Source organism: Terrapene carolina, unplaced genomic scaffold, assembly GCF_002925995.2.
Source record: "Terrapene carolina triunguis isolate 2854851 unplaced genomic scaffold, T_m_triunguis-2.0 Scaffold706, whole genome shotgun sequence".
In the NCBI taxonomy this organism is placed as follows: Eukaryota; Metazoa; Chordata; order Testudines; family Emydidae; genus Terrapene; species Terrapene triunguis.
Window position 1 is genome coordinate 7,364,183 of NW_020665057.1, and position 27,552 is coordinate 7,391,734.

Consider the following 27,552-nt stretch of genomic DNA (forward strand, 5'->3'; position numbering starts at 1 on the left):
ACTATTTTCCACATCTTTAATTCAACAGAAAATTGTGACATTCTTCTTTTATTTACTGAACTATGAATTTGCAATCCATAATAAACTGCATACAGAAAGATATATTAAAATGCAAACAAATCAGGAGGTCTAAAATGAATGTTTAACTATTTTTGATTGGAACTTTATTCAGCATTCTGTTGAAAATGGTGAACCATTATCTTAAATTTTAAAGACATATGGCATTGTTAGCACTTGAACTCCTTAGACTGTACCTTTGATTGGTGGTCAAAGGTTCCCTGGCCTGGTACTACAGCTAGGAGAGCAGCAACAGATTTCTCTACTTCGTTGTTCATGGAAGATTGCTGGATACAAAGCACCAAGAGCAAATTGGTCAGATAGTGCGATTGGTTATTCTGTACATAGTCACTTTTGCAGAGGAGGACCTATTCTGGCTTGAAGTCAAAACTTGCTTCATGGAAAAAGTTATGAATTTAACATTTAACCCGGATATAGATCTCAAGATTTTTCTGGCAGCTAATATGTCTATACACTGGAGAATACTGTAAATCATGTCCACTGTTTGGAAGCCAGAAAACTTGTAACCCCACTGTTGGCTAACTGTAGTACACAACTGCTATGGGGAGAAACAGAAGAATGTGCTTAGAAAGATGCCTATTTCTGTCAATTGGAAGAACATGATAAATTTTAATTCTTGAGGGTTAAAGCAAAGGGCTAATAACAACAGTACTAGATAACATCAACATAATGCAGGCAGGCACTGAGCAAATGTCATCACACAGTCTGACCATGAACCTGAATCCAAGCAAGCACTAGGGCTCTTAGTAAAGTATCCTAGAAAGCAATGAGAGAAATCTTAAATTGTGAAAGTTTAAAAAAAAAAAAAAAAAAAAAAAGTGGGGAAATAGCAACAACAAAAAAATGCCAGTGATAATACCAAGGGAGGTGGGGGGATGGGGAGAGGGGAGATAGCAGCATACCATAGCAGTGAGAGTAGGCAGTAAGTATTTTGGAATAGGAGATACTTAATCCCAGATTCTGCTCCACTAGAGATCCTTTAACCATCTTAAGAAGATATGGCACTTTTTTTCTTCAAACTTCAGGACCACTGAGGGCAACCGTTACCCATCTTTTTGGCCTGGCCCTATTTCATCATGCTATAGTATCCCATTAAAGATTCTGGCTATGGAATTATTAGCAACAAAAAAAATCAGTCACTGAGACCGCTTTGCCCAGAGTGGGAAGGGTCCATTGCAAGAGAATGGCTGATGGATAAGAATGTAGGAAATAGGGCAGTGTATGAAGAATCTTAAAGAAATATTTATCAGAATGATTGCAGCAAGCAATGTTATGACTGCCATTATTTTTAAAATTTAATAGCATTCTATAACATTTTGTTTTTCAGCTTCCCCATTGTAATTTCCAAACAACACTGAAAATATTCACTTGTATGCCCAATCCTGCACTCCTTACTTGGGTAAAACTCCCATTAATTTCTTACTAAGGTGGACGGGAACTTTATCAGAGGAGTGTGGGTAACTATCATTTGTTTTACAGCACTCAGAAGGGTGCCAGGCACCTCCCAGTACAGATAGACAAAATAAATGTGCTGCTGTGCTTAATGCCTTACAATCTAGTTTCAGGCAAGACAGAACAAGGCAAGCATCCGAACAGTAGGGCGTGAATGAGGAGGATTACATGAACAAGATCACATGGTTAGCCATCAAAGGCATGTGAGTAGAATGATGGAACAATTGTTCTTTTAAATAGTCCTTGTGTCTCATTCAGCTCCAATTCTTGATATATAAAAGATGTATGTGGTTATACATGTTATTTCAGAGCAGAAGCATTCAGTACATCATGTTAAAGATCATAATATAAATGCAATGACATTTTTAAAATATTGAAAGAATTCTGGAATGTGTGTGTAGACTATTTCATTGTTTGGGGTTGAAACAAGAAGTGTGGTCCTACAGGGTCAAAGAACAAACTGGTAAATTAATAATATCCTCTCCCTTTTACCTTCTCACCCTACAAAAAATTAAACTTCAACGTTATTCTGCCATCACTGATTTATTTGGTTTGATTTTTTTTTAAGGCAATAATGATTCAAGAGGGGAATTTTTACTAATACTGACTATCATAGCTCATCCAAACTAAGGCCCCAATCCTACACACACTCAAAATGTGTAGCTTTAAGCATGTGAGTAGTCCAACTGACTTCAATATAAATATTTAAGTGCTTGATTTTAAAGCCAGGTTTGAGCATAATATACTTACAAAGGAAAAAACACATTTATTTTTAAAGAATCAACCTGTAAAGGTTTAAATGGTTCATCCACTGTAGATAAAATTTCATACTGATTTCCTTGCAGAAGCAATGGCATCTGTGCAAGTAAAAACAGTGATTATCTTTTATGTGTTTATTTAATCCTTCCATATGAGATATTTAAGTGGTTTGTCAGGTGTCTAGTTTTCACTGCAGTTTAACTGTACAAAATATAGTTCAGTTAAAAAAAAATCAAATGACATTTTCACACATTTTGTAGACTGTATACAGGAAAAAATAAAATCTTAGATTAACTGTGGTAGGAAGGGCAGAAGTTCTGACTACACTTACAAGAAAACTTGAAGTTATTAGTTCCCCATTTAAAAATTAAACTCGGTAGGAACATAATCACCATACTGGATGGGATAAGTGATCTATCTAGTCCTGTGTCCTTCCTCCAGAAGTGGCCAGATGCTCTAGAAGAAGGTGTTAAGAAACCATGTAAGAAACAGTTACAGAATAACCTACACAAAAGAGAAGTTTCTTTCTAATCCTAGGCATACTGTGGTTGGCTTATCCCTAGAAGATGTATCACATTTATGGTATCGAATACAACTCTGAATATTTTATATACATGTCCTGATAAGCTCTTAACCTCAATAATATAGTTCAAAATGCAAGATCATGCACTTAGGGTCTAATCATGAGCACACAGTTTATATCAGAAATTCTTATCAGTTGGAAGCAACAGAGAAGAGACTTGGGTCTGTAGGTTGATCCGAAGATGACTAAGAGCCACCCATGCAGCTGTGAAAAAGGCAAATGCAATCTCAGGATGTATTGAGGCATTTCCAGCAGAAAGAGAGAGAGAAAGAGAGAGAAGTCTCAATGCCATTATACAAGACACTGTTAAGACCTCATTTGAAATACTGTATACAATTCTGCTGATCCATATTCTAGAACCGTAGTTTTCAACTTTTTCATTTGTGGACCGATAAATTTCGAATGGAGATACAGACTCCTTTGGAAATCTTAGACATAGTCTGTGGAACCCCAGATGGCCACAGACCACAGGTTGAAAACCACTGTTCTAGGAAGATGAATTTAAACAAACAGGTGCAAACAACAGCTACTAGGATGATCAGGAAAATGGAAGACATATGAGAGACTGGAAGAGTTTGGCTTATATGGTCTAGCAAAAAGAAGACTGAGAGGGAATATGATTACTCTTTATAAATACATCAGAGGAGTAAGTACCAGGGAGGTGAAGAGCTATTTAAGCTAAAGGGTAATGTTGACAGAAGAACAAATGGATATAAACTGGCCATGAACAAATTCAGGCTGTAAATTAGAAGGTTTCTAACCATCAGATGCGTGAACTTCTGGAACAGACACATAATAGGTATTGTATGGGCAAACAACTTCATTAGTTGTGAGAGAGAGCTGGACAAACAGAGTTGCTTGTGACGGTACAAGACAGAGGTCAGAATCCCTGGGGCTCATGTCCGGTTTGTCTTATGTTCCTTAAAGCTCATGCTTATGGCTTCAGTCAGCTACCAGGTGTCAGGAAAGGCTTTTTCCCTCCTGTGTACTCTGGGAGGTTTTTTTTGTCTCCTTCCCTTGAAGCATCAAGGATTGCCACGACTGGAAATAGGACATTGGAGAGGAAGGCTCAGGGATCTGAAGTGGCACCAAGCATTCTCTCTCTCTCTGATACTTGGGCTGGCTGGTTCTTCATATGCCCAGGATCTAAGTGATTGCTATACATGGGTTCAGGAAGGAATCTTCCTCCAGGTCTGATTGGCAGTGACTGTGGGGAGGATTTCGCCTTCCTCTACAGTGAGTGGGGGTGGGTCACTTGCTAGGATTATCTGGGTATATCTCACAATCATTTCCTTGCCATTGTGAGGGTCTTGGGCACAGGCATACCTCAGTTCCTCCTATTCTCAGCTTGTGACACATAACAGTCTAGTCTTCTGTGGCTGTAATACTATGGTCTAATTTTGGATGTTGGGTTTAGCATGTGGGTGGTGTTGGTGGCCTGATATACAGGTGGTAGGACTAGATGGTCTGGTGGTCCCTTATGGCCTTAAACCTTATGCGTAATATATTCTGGCAATGAGGACCACAGGTTAACAATGTGTTGAATTAAAAGTATGTAGGTATATTACATTATTTGTTTATATTCCATCCCTCAGCTCAACCATTGTGGTGTCTCAAAGCATCAAGTGGATTTAAGGAGCAGCATGGAACCTGGTTTTATTTTGTATAGGAACATGTACATGAAATTAATTACCACCACTTCAGGAGAGTCAAAGTACAAATAAGAGGTCTGCATATCTTCTGAATAAGACACTTCAGCTAACTGTTGCCTAGCTACAAAAGAAGGAAAAACATAGTAAGTCTTAGTTACAATTTCAATTCAATCAGAAAATATCTGAACATTTACACAGTCTGATCCTGCAACCCTTACTCATGTAAGTAGTTATCCCCTTGAAGTCATTGGCACTACTCATGGAAATAAGATATTCAGGTTTGGGACACGTTTAAGGAAGTTGCTACCACGTACCAAAAACTGCATAAGGTATTTTAGCACACATACTTATTGTACACTCTTATGTCAGTGGTGTATATAAAACAGTCTGACAGTACCACTCCAAAAGAGGCTGATACACTATACACATTAAAATCTGCAAATTACTGCAAGAGGTCCTCTGGAGCTGTTACTATTTCATTGCAAAAGCGCCAATTTTTTTTTTAAAGCCATTTCCTTGGCTATTCATTGGTCATATATAAGAAAAAAAAAAATCCAGCATAATACCCTATCCCTGAAGACATTGGCAACTGCTCACATAAGTAAAGTTAAGCCTATGTCTAAGTCTTTGAACGATGAGGACCTTACTAATAAATATTTTTTTTCATGTAGTTTTGATATCAAAGCAAGTATATGAAAGTTTCACATAGGAAGAGACAAAAAAAAAAGATTGACAAAAGATCATAACATCTTTGGAACTAATCCAGTGTCAAAACACTCAGCTGCCTTTAAAAAACAGAAAAACCCAAAACCCCAATGCTTTTAATGTAACCAGTTTTTGATGGGGGGTGGGAGGATGGAGTGGAACTCTGCAAAAGGAATTAAAAAGGACATCTACATTAACTGAAAACTGCCAAAGTAACATTTTCAAATGTCTAAGGAGGTATTACAAAAAAAGAAAAAGCTTAAAGACTACTTAAATGATATTTAGCAATATCCTTTTTAAATAACCTAAAACAAATTTAAAATTAATCAAGGCCAACAATTACAGTTGTTGGCACTGGAGGCTTGATAGTTGCTAAAGTAGTTAGCATAAATTTTTTTTTTGGCTGGTTATACCTTATGTCTGGTTTTTTTAATTATTTTTCAGATTGTTATACCACACTTTTCAAATTAGCATCTCTAATTCACCACTGAGTAATCATGTTATCAGGGCCCACTGCTAGAATGGGAAATCTGAAATAAAATTGCAATATACAACAGATATTGATTTCAGGAGGCTCAAGTATGTATTTTCCTACCTGGTTATACATTTTCCAGGAATTACATCTTTTCACCCAGTTGTAAGAGTTGCCTAGTTTCCTCAACTCCCACTACATTCAGAATTGATCCCCTTTTCGTGTTTTCTATTACATATGCAGGGTCTGATTTTTATCATTTTAAATCTTTGTTTTATATACAAATGACAACAGCATGAGGAAAACACGGTTTATTTTAAATCTCAAAATGAAAGGAAGCCATCTTCAAAAAAATCTTACTTCTGGAGGTTGTTCTCCCTTCACATGTTGTGCTGCTCACTCTAAAAACATATTAGGGCTAAATACTGTCCAATTAGTTTAAATGGCAATGCACAAATAACTGCAGACAGAATTTGGCCCATTATCAGATTATTTTCAATTTTCTTTCAATAATTTTAATGTTCTACTTTGATAAATATTGTCAAATTTCAGTGCTTACGAATTACCATGATGAGAAGTCAAATCCTTACCACAGAGACTCAAATGTTAGGGGGCCCCGCTCCCAAATTCACTGAAGTCCATGTAAAGACTTCAATGAGCTTTAGATCAGGCCTAAGAGCCTATTCACTCTAGCCGATAACTGTGATGTTAACTAATTATCAATAAAAAATGTTACTCTATTTGTCTTCTGCAGTTTTGAGTAACAAATCATCCATCTTCAATCCTTTTATTTCCTAGCTGTTCCAGTATTCTCTGGCTTGGGGTGGGGGAGTCTACCTCTAACTTTCAGACAATAATGAAGCATAACATTCTGCTTAGTCACTATTACTGTAATCATTTTTCCTACAGACTCTGTTAAATGAATTGTCACCACCAAACTAATTCATTTTATATTCCTTAAAGGGCTCAATCCTATATCCACTGGAGTCAATAGCAAAATCACATTGTCTTCAGTGATGCAGGACCAGAGCCTACTTTTTTTTTTTTTACAAGTTAATTTCAATTGTGAATTTTAATATTAGTGAAAAGTTACGACTAGCAGTTCTGGAAACGGAAGCATTCTATTTCTGTACAGAACAGGTACAGTACAAGGTGATAGTGCAAGCTTCCCCCGCAGTATGTTTCAACGTGACCTAAAATGGTGACTTCCAGGGTTGAAAGGCAGTTCAGTCTCCATGCCCATTCAATCCTTGTCTCCTCTGTTGAGACTAGATAAAAATAAGTTTGTTTTATTATCTATGCCAAGATACTCATGGAGAGTATAAGATATCATCTGTAGAACATATAAAACTCGTACCAAAATTCAGTTTTCTAACTGGAAATAATTTTTTTCAATAGAATTAAATCTTTATGGGAAAATAAAGCAGCCAGGTCAAACACTAATATAGGAATCAAATATTTAAAAATTAATATCATAATCCAATGTCAAATGGAATTTGACCTAACCTTCCAATTCTTCAGCTGGTTCACTTTTCTCTTTAGTAGTCTTTCCTTGATCAAACAAACCATTATTGTCCTCCATCATTTGTAAACTTTCTAATGCTGTCTTATGTTCAGTCAAAGATCTTAAAAGAGTAATGCCATTTGCCAACTCAGGAAGCCCTGATGAATTCTCAATTTGAGCCAAGTGTTTCAAGCAATCAGTTCCCATTCGTTCACCTTCCCTGGCTTCATGGATGGAAGGCATGATGCTTGATCCATTTTCAAATTCAGTTTCTCCTATTCCAGCTTCCTTTGAAGTTGAATGCCCTTTTGTTAAAGGATAAGTGGCAGTTTTGGAAACTTGAGTATGTTCTTTATCTAATGTATCAAATGCAGTACAACATTTACCAGTAATATGCTGGCATGGATCATCGGAATTGCAAGCCTTTAGTGATAAGGCCTGTAAAAGATTAATTGGTTTAATGTCATCACCACTGGCACCCAAGTAATTTTCTAAAGAACTATCCTGGGAATTTGTGCCTCCAAGATGTAGAACATCTTTTTCAGGATTTTTGTCCATGACAGAAGTCTGTAAAGTAGCAGGAATATATGAAATAATTTCAGTTTTCTCAAACTTGTTGTTCCTAGTATCACATTCATAATTACTGACTCCACTGTGCACAAAATCATTAGAGCACTTTTTATTCACTATTAAGTCACTAACAGTACACACAGGAGAGAAATCAAGGCCAGTGGTTTCAGTATTTAATGTACTTGCATTCATCCCTTCTACAATGTTTTCAGCCCCTGAGTGTCCCAGTTCGATCAAAGAAGGAGTTAAAGCATCTTTCACACTCTTGTCAAAACCTTCACAGGTTTCATCACAAAGTTTTAATGGCAGAGACTCTCTGATCTGATTATCGTCTCTCTCTCCCAGCATTGTTGAATATTTGACAAATCTTTCCTCATTACTATGTAGCATTACTTCACAGTTCCTATGAACCCTCCTCTCATCATTTTGTGCCATAGCTCCCTTTGTCAAGCATGCTGAACCCTGTGAAAACATGTTACTTTCACATACTACTTTATCTTCTGTGTCACTAAAATCAAAAGCATCCAACAGATTGAAGTTAATCTCCATGAACTGTTCAGCTTGATCACTAACATCTCCACATACAGTTAATTCCTCATTTATAGCTCCAGCACCAGCCCATGTTACGTCCCCAGAAATCCTAGACTCATTAACTACACTTCCTGAATTTATTCTTGGCAGAGGTTCACTTTGTGACTGAGCAGAAGAAACTTCTAAATCTTTAAGACTCTCAGTTACTGCATGTTCATTGGATTTGGGGAGATTTGTTTCAAAGGTAATGGACCCATTTGTGCTTCTAGAATAAACATCTTCTGAAGATGAGACAAATTGAATGTTACTCTCTTTATTTATGTTTGATTCAGATAATACACAAGTATTTGGTTGGTCTTTGCCAAAACTTTCATTAATAGTTGACAGTTGAGTTGCCCAGTCACTTCTGCTGAATGCAGATGCTTGAGAAACTGTTTTACAATCCCAGCTGTATTGTCTCTCATCATCTGTTAGTTTCATGTGACTGTAATTTAGCTCTTTTTCAACAGGCTGCACAAAGGCTGTCACGAACTGTGAAGCCTTTGGGTTGTAAGGGTCTTGTAAATCCAAACCTAAATTACTTGTTTTGTCATGTCTCCTTTCTGTGACTTCTTCATCACAAGATAGTTCAGCTGAATTTGGCAGCATATAAACATCCCAACGATTATTAGTTATAGTTTTCTCTGTAGTATACTGGTGCTGTATATTCTTGGTGCTTTCTCTGTCAGAGTTATCCATATGTCCTGATAGAGTTTCACTCTTTCGTTTAAATAAAGTGCCTGTGCTTTCTGATGGCTGACATCCAGAAAAACACTCTGTGATTTCAGAAGGTTTTTGCTCTTTGCACAGTTGTGTTGGCTTGGATTTCAGAAGTGCTATAATCTGTGCTTTGCTCCTGATGCTCTGTGAGACTGCCACACCATTGATTGTCTGACAATTTGATTCCATCTGTCCAGAAATGGAGATGCTGTGGTTTCTATTGCATATCACTTCTTTGGGAATGTTAATGTAAGAAGTGGAAACCAGTGAGGAGACAGACATACCGTCTCTATCGCGACTTGTGCAAGCATCATTATTAGAGTGTGATGGTAAATTAGTTTCTGCATCCTTCTTGCAAGTAGTAGAAAATAAAGGAGAGGTGATATGTAACTGAGAAGGAAAGGAAGACTGAGACCACTTAGATGAAGGGGATATTATTGCTGCATCATCTTCCATTGGCACCATTTTCTTTTCAACTTGACGTGGCCCTTGGAAGCCCTAAGAGAGAAGTTTTTAATTTTAATCTTATTCATAAATCAGCTTTTGAATTTGGAACCTAAACAGTAGAAAGCAACAGGGCACCTATTATGCTGCATGTTATCATCAAACAATTTGACACATTCATTGAACAACCCAAAATTATGGTTCTTTGTATCGCACTCTTAACAGCAGCAATGCTGCTAAACATAACAGAAATCTATTAAACCAGGGAAACATAACTCTTGATAATATTAAGAGTTTGCCTTACAGTCCCCAAAAAGCACAAAGAAATGTATCAGTACATTTAATACTGAAACTCTGGCATTAATCCACTCTGTTCCCATGCACTGCAACATATACATTATTGTGCAAACCATGTAATGTTTTGAGCCCCTCTGGAAAAAGGTGTTAAGAGAAAAATTGATAGACATTTAAGGATAATAGTATGAACAGAGACTGCTGAAATATACATGCATAAGAATTCACAGAATGATATGTATCAAAACAATAGACATGCTTACACGTGCTGAGCAAGGTAGTTTTGTTCATCTGCGGCATTAATTACACATATTTTCTTTCCAATACACCTTACCTATTTTATTTGTACTACCCAAATATGTACTAATGCATCCATTGGAAGTTTAATACTCTTCATTAATATTTTAATGTTAATGTCCTGTAACGAAACAAAATCTAATATGCTGTAAAGTAAAGCTGGCTAGGAGGATGACATATTTAGTGTGAATTTAACAAGTCACAGATCTAAACAATATACTTATATTAATGTAGTTTGCTGCTGAGAATTATACTCAAACATTTTATTATATCTCCTTGTCTACACACACCTCATTTGATTTCACTCCAATGGAGCGCCTCACTTACATCCCCAAAACACAGACTTATTCCTTGGATCAGCAGAAAGCACTAGGAAAGACACTAAGCTGGATGCAGTTGCAGGGAATACACAAACAGGAGAAGGGAAACAACTCAGTAATTGGAAATATGTTTTCCCTGACACTAGTGCAAATTAAGAGGTTCCATTAATGTTTTAAATTGTATATGAATGTCAAACATACATAAGAAACAAAAACATACAGTACGTTTCCTTTTCAAGCCAACAGGTAGATGTGGCAGAGATAGACCAGTGGGCTTCAAACTATTTCTGTTCAATATAGGAGCTTCTGTTTTCTTTGGCAGCTCACTACGACAGTTTTCAGTAACTTTTGCTGCTTCAATTGTGATTAAATATCGATCGCTTTCTAAGTCATCTCCAGGTTTCACCTAGACGAGACAAAGAACAGAAGGGGCTGTGTGAAATGGCCAGTGAAAAAATGACCGTTTATCCTAAATGTTGCAAAACGTATGCATACTGAAAGAATTTTTGTTTACAATATTCTCAGAAATGAAACCATAACACACAATATTCACTCTAGCCTAGACAACTGGAGCAGACTAGCTATGAAAGCAAACATTAGCCCTTCGTTTCAAATTGTTTGTATAGGTTCTAATATAAAAACTCCAATTTGCTCAGATTACTGAATACTGTAGCTTAAAACAATGAAGTTTTTAAACATCTAGCTCCTTAGATCATAATTATTTATATAAGTCTATCAGTGTTTGGCTGTACAATAACTCAGTAGTACCAAAGAAACAAGCAGCTCTCCATCTCAAGAGCTTGCAACATAAAAAGGTACTATTACAGATCAAAATCAAACATGTAATGGTGAGAGTACATTGCAGTTGTAATGCTTTCTAGAATAGGTAGGTCTACGAACGGTGGTGTGTTTGTTTGTTTTTTGGGTTTTTTTAAGAAATGGTGTGAAAGAATTATATACTTTAGTAGGAGGATATTCCAAGCATAGTGGGTTGCACAACCACATGCAGTGAAAATTTACTGTATATTAATATTTATTATCCACCATTGGCACATTTGTCAGTTATCCACTGTACTCAAAATCTGCTATGTACTGCTTTACATATAGTAACATACAAACAACCTGTCCAGATGATTGTTTTCTAATGTAAAAATTTAACAGCTGCAAGGATCAGAACATTAGCAATGACAAGCTAGACAAAACTGTAGAGTATGGAATTTTGGATCATGTGAAGATAAAAGATGCTGCCTCAAATTACTTATCCAAACAAGGATAAAAGCTTTTAAATGATTATAAAAATAATAATAAAATACCTGAGATTTAACAAATACACTCTCCAAACATTGTCCTCTGTCATCAAATAAGGTTGCCTGTATTAAAATAGGATAATTTTAAAAAACAATTGTGTTTCAAAAAGCAAATAGAGTGACACAAATAGAAGCTGCAAGAGTAGTACTATATACGATACTCTGATACAGTATCATACTACATTAAACCTGAATTCTTCACCTTATTTCCTCCAATACTGGTCTTCAAAACTCCATCTTGCCATATTTTTGATTTCTTAGTCTTCTGATGAGTGTACAAGACCTTATTCAAAAAAATGTAAACACAAATTATTTACAGTGGTCATACACGCATATTTGAATTTTATATACAATTTTAAAAATAAGACTCACAGTAAACTCCTGACAAGCCATTGCTTTGGTGAAACAAAGCAATCCAAAGGCTTACTGCGGGTATTCAGATCTTCACACTACCCAAAAGAGAGACGGGCATATTTAGAATTCAACTCAGCTGCAATGCAAGTGTGTCAGACAAAAAAGATACACATCCAGTTCTTTCCCTATAAGGGAGTGGGAAGTAAGACATGGCAAAAACTGGATGGTGGTGCTAGTGAAGGAATTTTGGAGTTCTAAAGACTCATATGGTGAAAATAAGCTAACAAAAATAAAAATGATTAGCAAAAGTAGCATTTTTAGTACATCTCAAGAAGAGGTCTAATTTTCAGAGGTGCTGAGCATCTTTAACTCCTATTCATTTTAATGGAAGCTCTGGCTGATAAACTGATTTTTCAGAGATGTGCTAATATCAATTAATATTTATACATACTTTGAAAATTAGGCTAATAATTTTCAAACAGAAAATAACATATCCACTACTAACAAATTAATAAAGATTTTTCAAATCCCTAGTGATTTGGTGGGTCTTCATTTTTGGGTACCTAATTTTAAACACCACAAAGGGGCCTGATATTCTGAAAGTGCTGAGTACACATACTGCACAATCAAGCCTCTTTCAGGTGTCTCAAGTTGGGCATCTAAAATCACTAGTCACCTATAAAAATCTTGACCTAAGGCAGTCACCAGTAATCAAAGCATTATATAAACATTTCCTCATCTTCAAACATTGTGACACACCAATAGAGTAGAAAAGTAACTATTAAACATCATAACTTGTATTTATGTGTAAAGACTTGCACTTACATTGGGATCTTAATCGTCATTATTAATTGCTGACACTTCAATTAAAACACAACCACAGGAACACAGCTAACACTGGTAATTGCTCTAACTTGTTGAAATCACTGGCTGGCTCTGTAGATAGCAACATGAGTGTTTAAAAGTAATCAAACATAAGAAAAGGCATATGGCAGGACATAAAACATGGGAAAGCTGTAGAGATTATAGAAAAAGATACGATGACTAGACTAGCTATTAAAAATAGCTGAAGGGATAATGAGAATATTTAGTATATTTTAACATTTGGAGCAGTAGAGACAAGTTGAAAAAGCTCATAGGATAATTTTCTAGTTGGTCTCCAAAAGGTATTTTTGAAAAATCCTTATATGCTGATTATGTTGTTAGCAGATAAACAGATATTAAATTAGCATATATTTTCTTTCTACATAAATGTCTTTATAACTGAATAAAAAACATGTATTAGAAGATAAAGTATATTCATGCTTTTTCTCATGACAATGTCTCCCAAGCTGTGCTACCCTTTTCATTAAGAATTCCAGTTTTAAAGTGTCTTGTCTTTCAACTTCTTAAATTCTACAAAAACAACAAGGAGTCTGGTGGCACCTTAAAGACTAAGCTTGCATCCGAAGAAGTGAGGTTTTTACCCACGAAAGCTTATGCCCAAATAAATCTGTTAGTCTTTAAGGTGCCACCAGACTCCTTGTTGTTTTTGTAGATACAGACTAACACGGCTACCCCCTGATTCTTAAATTCTACACACTCACCACAAGGTGGCTCAGAACCTTTACTCTAAATTTATTCTTCTCAGTCTTGGTACTGTTTAGAGAGGTGTATGGAAAATCATGTTCCCAACTGTGCAATTCACAGATTCTGTGGCACATCACCATTTGTGGAACAATAGAGTTTCAGAAGAGAAGTCTGCACTTTCCCCTTACTTGAGCTACTAACAGTGCTAGATCAAGCCATTTACACAAAGATGGTTACTTAAGAGCAGAATGGGAATTTTCAGATAGTCTTCATCTCATCCCTAGTAACAAAATGGAACAAGAATAAGAATGGAAATTATAAAATCTGTCAGTCAATAGGTGGGCATCATGAATCAGCATTTATGTTGCACTCCCCATCAGCACGCAGCCCAGGTGAAACTAATGATTAGAGCCTTGTGCACTTACAAAACGTATATCTGCATCCGATCTGCAAACATGATCTGTGGATATAAAGCAGATAACTGCAGATTTGCAGAGCTCTACTAATGATCCAACCACAGGACCAAATTCAGTGATGAATCCTGATCACATGCCCCCTGAGGCACATTGTGGATGTGCTAAGAAGAATCAATGGGTACAATATTTTACGGTAGACTGAATAATAGGGCCACTAATACAGACTTCATGTTGTTTAGTTTATTGCCTCCTGAAAGAATATAACTGCAGCTGTTGAAAGCCTTAATGACCTAGAAAAAATCAGCAATTTTGATAATGCTTAATGTTAAAAATAAGACCGTACTGCATGTCTTTCATAGAAACTACCACAAAATGTTTTCAGAGTTACAAATTTAACAGCAGCAAAGGAAGAGAGAAATTAAAAGGAAGAAAAATAATCAACTTTTCTTTCTGATCCAGCACTAATTCCTAGAAAGTATTATGGTCCTGAAAGGATTTGTACCAGAACAAACTGTACTCATATATTCCTGGCAGGGCATGAAACATTATTATTTTGCTCTCACATCACTCCCTTCTTACTCAAGGTGATTAACAGTCACTCTCTCAAACCATTTAGAAGGGAATTTTCAAAAGCATTCCATGTTAGCCAAACACTGGTCTTACTGAAGTCAATGGGACTTTTACCACCGACTTCAATGACAGCAGAGTTCAGCCAATACTGAATGCTTTTAAAAATCCCAACGTTAAAGACTAATGGTTTTTACCCTTGAAAGTTGGGTTACTAGTGTAACTGAAGTTCTTAACATTTCAAAGTTAGATATTATTTATTTTTCTGTCTGATAGCAAGACATTAGGCTCTATAATTTTTTAGTGGTTTCTTTGGTCTGGCAGAGCTTTAAAAAGTGAACCAGGACTGACTATAGCAAATCCTGCCCCTGGAGCAAGCTGATGGGAAGCACTAAGGTGACCTGCAATGGAAAAGAGTTGGGCTTCTGCTCTTTTCCTCTAGAGGCCAGAGCACTGTACAAACATCTACCAGAGGCAGTCCCTGCTCTGGAGAGCATGCAGGGAGACCTATTTTTAAAGTGCTTAAAAAACAACAACCCATCAGCAATTCTCACACTAGCTAGGCTGGAGGCCGCTGGTGCCGGAAGGACTAGACAGGAGGCGGGGAGAGGCGTACGTCCAGACGGCCTGCGGCTCTGGTTTTCGTTACCAGACGTTTCATGTCACTGACTGACCGTTTCTATGGAGGCAGACGAGCCCCCTCCCGAGCCCGCGGGCGCTGCACTCCTGCTATTCCTGGTGTAATAAACAGCAGCAGCCCGAGCTGGCCTCTCCCGCCCCGGCCTTTCCCAACCGCCCTGGCACGGATCGCGCGCCCAGCAGCGCCGAGCCTCTCGGGTCACCGTTAAGCCGGGGCGGGGGGGGGGAGTGGCGCTGAGGGGCGATCGCTGTGCTGACCCTGATGCGTCTGAGAGATCGAGGGGGTGGGGGTGTCAGGGAGCGGGCAGGAGCCGAGCCGACCCGCCCCCTCTCTTCCCGCACCTCTCGCGGGCTCGGCCGGTCTCCCAGGTTTGAAGGTTTCCCGCGCCGCCAGCTGTCGATGACGTTATTTTCCAGCGCGACAGCCTGGAAAGCCCCGCCCCGCCTGGCAGGCGGCGGGAGAGCCGGTAGCGGGCAGGTGCCGTGCCAGTGCCACGCGCTCGGAGCGCCCTTCGCAGGCGGCTGACACTGGGACCCGGCGGAAGGGCAGGCGGGGGCCTTTCTCCCCGGGGCTGAGCGTCGCGCGCTGGTATCGATGCTCTGGCTGCTGCTGCTGCGCCAGGGAGGGCAGGAGTCCTGGGAGGAGGCGGGTTTGGGTTCCCTGGCCGCGGGCTTCTACGTCACGCCGCCAGAAGCCCGTAGGAGTTCGCGGCGGCAGGTCAGAGCCCGGCTCTCCGGACGGGGTGGGGGGAAGAGCCATGGTGAATTGTGGCAATGTGTAATCCCTTCCGCCCCGCAGGCAGGGGGCGCTGCCGGGTGCTTTCTCCGCGCATGCGTCAAGGCGCTTCCGCGTGTCTCGTGCGATGGGAAAGAGGCGTTAGTGGCGCGGGGGGCGTTGGGCGCGCTGGGGTGGCTGGTGGGGGCGCAGCTCCTCACTTGATCATCTCTCCTGTCCGTCAGGGCTTGAGGGGGTGACTCCGAAGTGCTCTGGCTGCCCCCCGTGTAACTCCCGCCCAGCACTCCGGAGTGAGGCTGTTGACACGGGGAGGGGCAGTTCCTTTGGGATCACTGCAGTGGTGTAGCGAGGGGGTTGCCTTCTGCCCTGCTGTGGTCTGCACTGGCCATCTCCGGACCGGCCATGTCTACACTGCATTGTAAACCCGACCCACGCTTGTGCATTGGGTTGAGCGTCCACCCAGTATTGTAAACCTGGGCTCACTTGTCCAGTATGTGCTACACAGACCTTCTGACTTGGGTCTGTGGCTTGAGCTGCAGCCACACTACAAAATGATATGGCTTGGACCCAAGTCTCACAGAGAATCAGGCTCTTTCCTCTCTTCCTCCTCCCCCCCCCCTCCAATGGGCCCCAGGAGCTGGGTCCTGAGTGCTTGCTGGTTAGTAGATAGACTTGTGAGTGGATGATAGGTTTGAGCCCATCCCTCTTGAGTCTGCGCTCAAGTTTCCAATGCAGTATAGAACATACTCTAAATGACTGCAATCAAGCTCTGCAGCCCCCAATTCAGTTTAAGTTAACCCTACCATACTGCATTTACACCTGCTCAACATTGTAACAAAGCTGCCAGTGCTTTTTACATGCAGCACCTTGCACATGTGAGAGTAGAATAGAATCTGGCATTGTAAGCATTAAACATGTCTCTCGGTACCACTGTGACTCGTGAACCTCTGACCCATTTCTGTTGGTTAAAAGAAGGCTTTTTTCTGACAAACCACAGTTGCTTGACAGTCGCTTACATCCTGTGATTCTTGTAAATGCCTAGCTTTCACTGAAGTCAACAAAGACTTGTTTGGGTAAGTATAGCATTGTTTGACCCATAGCTTTTACTGATACGTTTTGTTATTTTTTGTCCTTTCTGTGCTTTGATTCTTTGTACATAATGTGCTGCTCCATTTAAAATCTTTTCTATTTAAATTACTTGAGCAGCTAGTGTGCATGCCAGTTGGAAATTGAGGAATAATTAGAAAATACTCTAGGCAATAGATGTTAACTGTGAAAATGCATTGATGCTGGTTTTAATATAGTTTTGTAAAGTAGCTCTGACCATTGATATTGTGCTAGAACAGGATATTGCTATATCTACTTTGAGTAAGAAAATAGAAAAAAATGGAATGTACTTTGAGTGCCCCATTCGTAAGACAATGATTGGGAGTGCAAGCTTTTATGATTTTGGGGCATTTTCTATAACTTTATTATGGTTGAAACCTAAGAGGCTTTTTTGTACAATCCTTTGTTTTTAAAATACAAATCCAATGAATGTCAATTGTTTGACTTGATGCTGAGGCCAAGTAACATAAACCTCAGTGGTGAATGACTCAAAGGGAATAATATGAATTTCTTTTTCCACAAATAATAATGTTAGTTTCCCTCAGTTTTACAATACAGTGCCAGGTTGCGACCCAGCTAATTCAAAGCACTGTCTTGTGCTGGCTACCAGAATCATGACTAGCAGTGAAAAAGGGAGGACATCCTCTGTTGCAGGGGTGTCAATTATTTTTTTTTGTCAGGGTCTAAATTTCTTGGTCAAGGTACAGATTCCATAGAAAATAGTAATAAAAATGATTAGAATAAGTAAATAAAAAATCTCTGGTCCATTCAAAAGCGTCTGGTGGTTCGGATTTGGACTATGGTCCACATATTGACTACTCCTGCTCTGTGGGATCACTCTTCCTCCTACCAGAGCTGTGGCTCTTCCCCACCTCCCCACATGTACATCAGCCAGTACAGCTGAGCTGACATGTTGAAGAAAGGTATCTTTGCTAGGTAATAGAGCATTCATCTTCATTTCTCTTCCCCCTTCTCTTGAGCATCTTATTGTGACTTTGAGTCCTGGGGCAGTGCATCTTCAAGCTAGCCTTGCTCAGGTCTTTTGGCAAAGCCACAACTTGGGACCTGGTTAATGCTCCCAGCACAATATAGAATTTGCTTAAACTAAAATTTGGATTTGTGCAGTGTCCTTAATACTTGAAGCTTCCTAAACAGTTTGCAGATTAGTTGGATACTGATAGTTAAGTGATGGTGTAGATAAGACAAGCACAGCTTCCATTATATGATGAGCACTAGCTTTCAGAGACTTGGATATTAGGTGGTTTTTGTTTGTTTGTTTTTCAGAGAGGGGATGTTGTCTGGAATACATCTATAATGCCTGAATATTTTATTTAGAGAATTGGCTTGCAGTCTTTAACTTCTAACTGGACAGTTATCAGAGGCATCCTCTATCTGAAAAAAGTACCTCTAATTAATAGTACAATTTTTCCTTTAGCCTCCTACCAAATACTGTATTGCATTGCTGACATTTGTCTTGCAGTGTGACTTGAACTGCGTTGAACTTCTGGCTCAGTGATCAGAGTATAACCTCACTTATCCTTTCAAACTAATTGACAACTTGTTGACCTTAATTATCTTGAATGGTCAGCTCACAGCAGGGAGATAAACTGGAATCTTGCTTAGAGGAGCCTGATTTACACAATAATCTGAAAACAATTTCCATTTTTATGCCATCTTGTTATATAGATGCCTCTGATACAAGCACCACTTCCTGGTATATTGTATTGCAGTACTAGCCATTGGCCAAGCAATGGCAAGACTTATGTAGCTATCACACGTAAAATACTTCAACTTGTGATAACTTCAGTTTTAGACAGCTTCCCACTTTTGCCAAGCTGTATCTGTTTTTATTTTACACATGCAGAATAAAGTGGTCTGAAAGACTGGTCATTCTTAAGGTTGAAGAGTGACTAGGGTAAAAATAAATTAGAGTTTAAATAACATATACTTCTATTGATGAACAAGATCAAGTTTGATATTTTCTAATTATATAAATCCATATAACTTGTTATCTTTGCTCAAGTTACATTCTGTTTTCTATGAGCTTTATTTTATTAGTTGCCAAGAGCTCTCAATTTGCCAGTAAGGTCAGTGGGAGTTGAGGATGCTCAGCACCTCATAAGATCAGACCCTACATAACTGAGGAAAAAGGAAAACTTTATTTTTAAATACAGCACATCCAAATTATAATGTAGACTTGCAAAAAACAGTATTTATCAATGAGCGCAAAAATATGGTGCTCTAAATCTTTGACACAATGTAGTGAAAATGCATTGTACTGTAATCAGAAGATGTCGATTGAAAAAAAAATTGGTTCTCCACATCCTTTCCTGGTATAACTACTGGCAGAGGTGTGTTTTGGCTTTCTGATAATCTGTCAAGGACCATTTTCTTATGTGCATCCTATTGCCACCACAAGTCCAATTGTGCTGAATACTACTGCCAAGTGTTAAAATGCATTTTGGTATTGCACTCCTCTACAAGGAAGCAGACTGTTCTTAAATTTGGGGTTCAGACCAGAAACTAATGCTACCAGATCCTTAGCTGGTGATAACCACCGTAAGCTTCTGGAAAGACAAGGTGGGTAAGGTAATATCTCTTAGTGAACCAACTTCTGTTGGTGAAAAAGACACGGTTTTTGTGCTTATGCAGCTTTTCTTCCTACGACCAACTACAGTGTGGCTACATCAACACTGCAAACATAAAGTTCTTGGAAATTATTGGATGGGAAGTGCTATAGAAGAGCAAAGCAATATTACCTACTATTGGTAGGAAAAACTTCTGTTTTTTACGAAGTTATGTTTAATTTTCAGATGACAGAATGACTGGCATAGAGAATGAAACTGTAAGAGGCAAAGCCATGGAGGAGGAAAGCACCGAACAGAAAAAGGAACGAGAGAAAAAGAAAAGGTCGAGGGTTAAACAGGTGCTGTCAGATATAGCAAAACAAGTGGATTTCTGGTTTGGAGATGTCAACCTTCACAAAGACAAATTCCTCCGAGAACAGATAGAGAAGTCTAGAGATGGATGTAAGTTTGCTCTAAAATAATTGAGAAAGTGGTAAACAAATTTCTGTTTTGAATTGTAACTTCATCTGCAGTGGTGACGTTCTGAATTATTGCATATATAAATTATGGAGGCATTCTGCATGTTTAGCTGCTGTGGAGGGGGGAAAAAGCCCATGCAAGCAATTGGAGCAATGACAGTCCACTCATAAGAGAAATATGGGTACTGGGCTTATGAGGAATCTTATTTATCCTTTTTCCTTCCCTTACATCCTATTATGATGGTGCTTTTGGAGAATCTTCATGGGTGAAAATTCATGATTTTGTTCTTTTTTATTTGTTTTTTTGTTTTAAATCGGTGAAAAAGTATGAAAGCATAATCTCACTATTAATATTTGGTTTACAGTGTAGCTGGTATGGAATCATGAGAGCTCTCACTTTTGTTTTGCTTTTGGTTTTGTTCCAGCTTTTTTTATTTTGTGTTTTATGTATGTTTGGATGAGTGAATGGTTGTTCCTTTGCATGACAAGGAAGGCTAGTGACAGTTCTGTTCTCTGTCCTTTGATTTTTGTTTGTGTGGTTTGTTTGACTTTTATCTTATAAAGGAAAAAACTACAGGTGTCACAAACTTTTACTTAGGTTTCTTAAAGAACCACAGAACACCTGTCATTTGAGATGGAAAAGGTTCTTTCAGCTGTATTGTGCTATGTGATGTGATTTTGTGACGCTAGTACAGGCTCAAAGGTCTTTTGATTTTTTGGTAAGGTATTGTGGACATCCTCCTATGTGGGATTGTATGGTAAATGAATGTACTAGAGTTACTTTATATCAAATGCTATGCAATCTAAAAATGATGTTAAAGCCCTCTTCCAAACAGCTATATATTAACCTTTTTTCTGCATGTTAATCTTAAACTTGGTAAAAATGTTACCAGTACAAATATTGCAACATTTTCTGTTAAGCTTTTAGCAACATAACTCATTACTACTAAATAGAGGGAGTGAAGGGATCTTTTGTAATGGGAGCATTGGGTTGAATGTGAACACTAAGTGAGTGCTTGGAGGAAAGGCACATCTTCAGTGAAAAAGATTTTTGCATCATAAAACCACAATAGAAAGGGGTTTTTCTTCGTTTATTTCCAAAGAGAATAGTTACCAGTTGGAGTTGAAAGAATAGATCAAAATTCCTTTGGGAAGAAGGTAAATGGGGAAGAGAAATAAAATCTAAGATTAGGAAAGCCTAAATTACAGACAGTAAAAATCCACTTTTATGTAAGTTCTTGTCAATAATCAACATAGTTACAAACCAGAGGTATGCTCTTGCAGCCCTCATGCATGGAAATAGTCCCGGTGGCTTCTATGGTACTTTAGCAGGGGATCAGTATTATCTATGTATTCTAATATGAATGAGGCCTAAATATGTTTTCCTTTTTAACTTGCACTATTTTCACCACTTGCTTTTTTTCCCCCCCAGATGTTGACATATCACTTCTTGTATCGTTCAACAAAATGAAAAAATTGACGACTGATGGGAAATTGATAGCCCGAGCAGTTAAAAGTTCATCTGTTGTAGAAGTGTGTATTGTTTTTTCATTCTTTTTTAGCTGCTGTTACTGTAGTTGGGGTGGCAGACAATACTGTAGAAAATGCTGTCCTAATTTGTCTTTGTTGCTCTTAGCTGGATTTAGAGGGAACTAGAATCAGAAGACGTCAGCCACTGGGTGAGCAACCAAAAGATGTGGATAGTCGTACTGTATATGTGGTAAGGTTGCATCCGTTACATGTGTCTCATGTCTCTTGAAGGTTTATGGACTATTCTGTTGTTTATGAAGGTTAATTTAAAACTTTATTTCTTACTGAATTTTAGACTGTAAATTCCACAGTACCTGGTTTGTTTCTGTCTTGTAAAGTGCCACGCCATGAAAATGAGTGAAGGATTAGAAGGCATGCCTTATAAATAAACTGACTGAGCTCCTGGATTCTCTATCTTAATAAAGAGAAAGTTAAGAGGTGACTTGATTACAGTCTACAAAAGGGGTCGGCAACCTACGGCACGCGTGCCAAAGGCAGCATGCAAGCTGATTTTTAGTGGGACTCTGCTGCCAGCTGGGGTCCCGGCCCCTGGATGGACGGAATCCCAGGCCGGCAGCGGGCTGAGTGAGGCCGGCAGACAGGACCCCGCTGGCTGGGGCCGGCAGACGGGACACCAGACCGGTAGCGGGCTAAGCGGCTCAGCCCACTGCCGATCTGGGGTTCCGTCTGTTGCCCACACTGCCGGTCTGGGGTTCCATCCTCCGGCCCCGCTCAGCCCGCTGCCAGTCTGGGGTTCCGTCCGCCTGCCCCTGTAAATATAAAATGTATTACTGGCACGCGAAACCAGTGAATAAATGAAGACTTGGCACACCACTTCTCAAAGGTTGCCAACCTCTGGTCTACAAGTATCTGCATGGGGGAACAAATATTTAATAACGGGCTCTTCAATCTAACAGTGAAAGGTACAACATGATCCAATGGCTGGAAGTTGAAGCTAGACAAATTCAGACTGGAAATAAGGCATACATTTTTCATAGTGAGAGTAACTAACCACTGGAACAATTACGAATGGATGCATGGATTCTCTGTCACTGATAATTTTAAAATCAAGATTGGATTTTATTCTAAAAGATACGCTCTAGGAATTATTTTGGGGACATTCTATGGCCTGTGTTATACAGGAGGTCAGACTAGATGATCACAATGGTCCCTTCTGGCCTTGAAATTATGAATCTCTGAACTGGTTAGGATAATGAAGAACAAATAATGAATACTAGCTGGTACTCGAGACAGGTTGTTAATGGAATTAGAAGACTGGAGAACAATGCAGCTTTGGAGAAAGGAAATGATATACTTCATAACATGAATATTCTAATGTCACTTTTACTATTGCTTTTCTTTTGCTGTTAAATCAGGATGCAGCATATACAGTGAATGATTGAACTCAAATTAACTAATGTTAGCAAGATAAGCGAGATCTATTTTAACACACGAGGGGTATTTATATTGGAGAAATTTTTGTGTATTTTCCTGCACTATTGCTTCCACAGTTTGTAACATGAGAGGAGCTGCAGTGATACAGACAAGGGCTTATATATATATTCTCTTAGAGTAAACAAAGCTTTAGGATGATGATAGGGATAACTTGATCAGAGAAGATGAGTTTGACAGATAATCTAGAACTATTTTATAGGTCATTTGTAGAGCATACATTACAACACTAGTTATTCGTTTTAGAAGTACCAACATGTTTGTTGCAAATCTGGTTTGTCCTGTAGTATCGTCAGTCTTTTGATAGCAGAAAGCTCCTAAATTGGTTGGTTTCAGTGTTTTATTTCTGGAAAACTCTTCCAGTATCTCTGCACTGTGACTATACTGAGATTTTTCTGAAAATATCTCTGTATTGCTGCAGCACCAACATTCCAACAGTGCTAGCAATGGCAGTAAAAAAATGCAGCTGGCTGATGTAAGCTAGTGCTCCCTCTGAGGAGCTGTATTCTTGGAAGATTTTCAGAAGGAACTCTGTGTAGCCAGTTCCAACTTCACTGGGGCATTATCTAGGAGTCCCCTGGACTTCAGAGAGCTTTTATGGCTCGTATCAAAGTATAGTAACTCCTCGCGTAACGTTGTAGTTATGTTCCTGAAAAATGTGACTTTAAGCAAAACGATGTTAAGTGAATCCAATTTCCCCATAAGAATGAATGTAAATGGGGGGGTTAGGTTCCAGGGAAATTTTTTTCACCAGACAAAAGACAGACAGACAGACACACACACACACGCACACACACATACTAAGTTTTAAACAAACAATTTAATACTGTACACAGCAATGATGATTGTGAAGCTTGGTTGAGGCGGTGAAGTCAGAGAGTGGGATATTTCCCAGGGAATGCCTTACTGCTAAATGATGAACTAGTACTTGGCTGCGAACTCAAGGGTTAACATGTTGTTAATGTAGCCTCACACTCTACAAGGCAGCACAAATGGAGGGAGGGGAGACAATATGGCAGACAGAAACAGAGACACACACCGTGTGTGAGAAAGAGAGAGAGGTGCGCATTGCCCCTTTATTTACGTTGACCCCAATCTAAGTACATTGCCTTTTTAAGTAGATCATCAAGTTGAGACAGCAGCTGCTGCCGGCAAGTTCCCTCTGTCCTGAGCCCTGTTGTGTGTCTCCTCCCCCCACCCCACCCGCTATATAGAGGGGGACACCCTGACATTAGTCTCCCTCTTTCTCTCCCCCCCCCCCTCCACACAGCAAGCAGGAGGCTGCCGGGAGCAGCTCCAAGGCGGAGGGCAGGAGCAGCACCCAGCAGTGGTGGGGAGAGACAGCTGAACTGCCGGAAATTGATAGCCTGCTGGGTGGCTGCCAGACAGGGAACTTAGGGGAGCTGACAGGGGGGCTGCCAGTCCACCCTGGTTCCAAGCCCCCACCAGCTAGCTGCAACAGGCTGCTCTTTCTGCAAGCGGTGGACAAAGCAGGTGGCTGCCAAACAACATTATAAGGGAGCATTGCGCAACTTTAAATGAACATGCTCTCTAATTGATCAGCAATGAAACAACGTAACCGGGATGACTTTAAGTGAGGAGTTACTGTAGGTATGTAGCCATTTGGGGAACTGAGTTTTCATTGAACCAGCATTTTTTTTTATTTGTGTACCAAACTTTTTGTGATGGCATGTATTCAGTAACCACCATGTAGGTATATACATGTGCAAAATACCACAGCTCTACAGATCAGTAAATAACTTGGGTTGCTCTGGTCATTCTAGAGAATAAAGTATTTATACAGCAGCTACTTTCTTTAACAACAAATAGTGCTGTCTGGGCTTTTGTTAAGTGTGGTGTGATAGTGCTAATAGAATTCCCTAATGCAGTTGTAAGCTCTCTTTATTCCAAAGCTCTTCAAATATTTTGAAACTTTTCCGTCAATATCATTTGAAGTAAGGTGTTCCTATTTTAATGAGCTATTTAGTTAGGCTTTGATTTGAAATTGCTGTAAAAAGAATCACTGGTGTATATTTTGTAGATCACCAAATTCCCAAAGCTCTTATATGGAGAGTAATTTGCAATACACCTCTACCCCGATATAACACGAATTCGGATATAACGCGGTAAAGCAGCGCTCTGAGGGGGCGGGGCTGCGCGCTCCAATGGATCAAAGCAAGTTCGATATAACACGGTTTTACCTATAACGTGGTAAGATTTTTTTGGTTCCCGAGGACAGCGTTATATCGGGGTAGAGGTGTATATATCTGATCCTTCTTACCACCTACAGATTTTTTTAAAAAGAGAGAGACCAATGTGTTTTTTATACAGTGATTTAAATTTCAAACCCTGCTAAATCACTTCTTTTGATGTGCAACCATGGGGCGGTATAGTTGTATTAGGGTATGTCTACACCAGGGGTTCTCAACCTTTTTCTTTCTGAGGTCCCCCCTCCCCCGCAACATACTATAAAAAAATCCACAGCTCACCTGTGCCACAACAACTGTTCTTCTGCATATCCAGTATTTGAAAAGCCAGAGCCAGTGTTAGGGGATAGCAAGCAGGGCAATTGCCTGGGGCCGCACAAAGCTAAGTTGCTTGGGCTTTGGCTTCAGCCCTGGGCATCGGGGTTCGGGCTTCAGTTTTCTGTCCTGGGCCCTAGCGAGTCTAACGGTGGCCCTGGTCTCTGATTTATTTTGGTGAACCCCCTGAAACTTGCTCACAGCCCCCAGGGGGCCCTGGACACCTGGTTGAGAACTGCTGGTCTACACAACAATTAAAGATCTGCAGCTGGCTTGGGCTTGCGGGGCTCAGGCTTCAGGGCTGTACAATTTGTGGTGTAGATGTTTTGAGCTCAGACTGGGCCCTGAGCCTGGGCTCCAGTCCAAGCCTGAACGTCTGCACCACAGTTTTATAGTCCTGCAGCCCAAGCCCTATAACCCCAACTCAGCTGACCCCAGCCAGCTGCAGGTTTAAATACTGTGTAGGTATTCCCTAGGGCTATGTCTATACTGCAGTTAGACACCTCTGACTGGCCTGTGACTAGGGTTTTGGGCTAAGGAGATGTTTAATTGCAATGTAGACATTGCTCTGGAACTCTCCCACCTTGCAGAGTCCTAGCACCCAGGCTGATGCCTGAGCCCAAATGTCTACATTGCAATTAAACAACCCCTTAGCCCAAGCCAACTGACACAGACCAGCTGAAGGTTTTTAATTGCAATGTAGACATACCCTTAGAGTCCTTGATAGGTTCTGCTTCCATCCTGGAGAGGGGAAGAGAGAGGTTTTTGTGCAGGATCAACACAAAGACCACTTTTGTAGTCTCAGATGAATAGGAACACATCCTTTGCATATCACAAAAAATCTGCTACCGCACTTGGGCTCACAGGCACAATAGCATATTTTTCAGTGTATGCAGCAAGAATTAAGTCCATGTAATGTATTCCTTTAAGGAGTCTCTTCATTATCTTATCTATAGAAAGAAACTTCCCTTAAGGCTTAATTGAATTGTCAAAACATATTTTTGACGTTTAAATTTCAAAACAAGTTTTACAAAGATAATCTCTGTTAATAAACTTTCTCTGCTCTTGTATCAAAACTATAATGGAATGTGCTTCTCAGGCAGGCAGAGCCCATATTAAACCAATAATTTAACCAGAAGATTCTCTCTCTTTAGGAACAGTGCAGTGTCTCATCACTAAGTTCTTCAGTTAAAACCTTTTTAGAAAAATAAACCTGTTGGGAGACTAAATAATGCTGACATTGCAATTTTTGTTTGTATAAGTGTTTGAAGATGTATCTTGTCAAATGGGCTGCCCATAAGGGCCTCTTTAGAAAGGTATAGGAAGCTATTCCTGAACTAGAAAGAGCTAATAGTTTGGACAAGCTTCCACTGTCAACAGTAATGGGAAGCCAGTAGGAACTGAGGCAGGCAGTCTGCAAGTTGCCAAAATTTGTGGCATAAAATTGCCAATTCATATGTGCCTATTGCTCAGGCGACTGGCTGAAAACCCCGCACTGGTCGTCACTACAGATGGTCAATTAGCATACTAGTGCTCATCATAAAGTTTAAAAACTAAAGAGCTACCAGGTTTAATTTACCAGTTCTTTTCACTAGTGCTTGTTTGTTGTTGCATATGAACACCTATTTCTCTGAAGTGTGAGTTACCCAAAGTCAAAAAAACATTGTGCTGTGAATTGATTGTTTCAAGCCAATGATACTGCACTGGCTCAAGGGTCCTCATGCATGGATGTGGTAGCAGAATTGAGGTTTTGGTACAGGAAATAAGAAAATAACATATATCAAATGTATGTTGTTGTTTGTACCAAGGGTACAATTTAAAGCAGTGGTGGGCAACCTGCATCCTGTCAGGGTAATCCGCTGGCGGGCCGTGAGATAGTTTGTTTAC

The 27,552-nt window shown here is 39.5% G+C and overlaps 2 protein-coding genes across 6 annotated transcripts in view; one reads left to right on the forward strand and one right to left on the reverse strand.

Annotated features, from left to right (window-relative positions):
• ZGRF1 (zinc finger GRF-type containing 1) overlaps nucleotides 1–12,986 on the reverse strand; it is a 46,216-nt gene extending 33,230 nt beyond the window's left edge. The window contains exons 1-8 of the mRNA XM_029913509.1: nucleotides 12,907–12,986; nucleotides 12,100–12,176; nucleotides 11,930–12,010; nucleotides 11,734–11,790; nucleotides 10,641–10,826; nucleotides 7,208–9,563; nucleotides 4,566–4,645; nucleotides 255–344 (exon numbers count right to left, since the gene is read on the reverse strand). Of these exons, the coding sequence (XP_029769369.1) occupies nucleotides 255–344; nucleotides 4,566–4,645; nucleotides 7,208–9,563; nucleotides 10,641–10,826; nucleotides 11,734–11,790; nucleotides 11,930–12,010; nucleotides 12,100–12,120 (2,871 nt within the window). The 5' untranslated portion in view covers nucleotides 12,121–12,176; nucleotides 12,907–12,986. The remainder of the gene's footprint in view (nucleotides 1–254; nucleotides 345–4,565; nucleotides 4,646–7,207; nucleotides 9,564–10,640; nucleotides 10,827–11,733; nucleotides 11,791–11,929; nucleotides 12,011–12,099; nucleotides 12,177–12,906) is intronic.
• A 2,765-nt stretch (nucleotides 12,987–15,751) lies between these two features.
• The window catches only part of LARP7 (La ribonucleoprotein domain family member 7), a 38,756-nt gene continuing 26,955 nt past the window's right edge, over nucleotides 15,752–27,552 (forward strand). For 2 of the 5 annotated variants that reach the window (XM_024216961.2, XM_024216965.1), the window contains exons 1-5: nucleotides 15,873–15,990; nucleotides 17,006–17,081; nucleotides 19,929–20,144; nucleotides 21,594–21,694; nucleotides 21,798–21,881. In XM_024216961.2, coding sequence (XP_024072729.1) covers nucleotides 19,937–20,144; nucleotides 21,594–21,694; nucleotides 21,798–21,881 — 393 coding nt within the window. In that variant the 5' untranslated portion in view covers nucleotides 15,873–15,990; nucleotides 17,006–17,081; nucleotides 19,929–19,936. The other 3 variants (XM_024216963.2, XM_024216964.2, XM_024216962.2) reach the window with 3 other exon arrangements.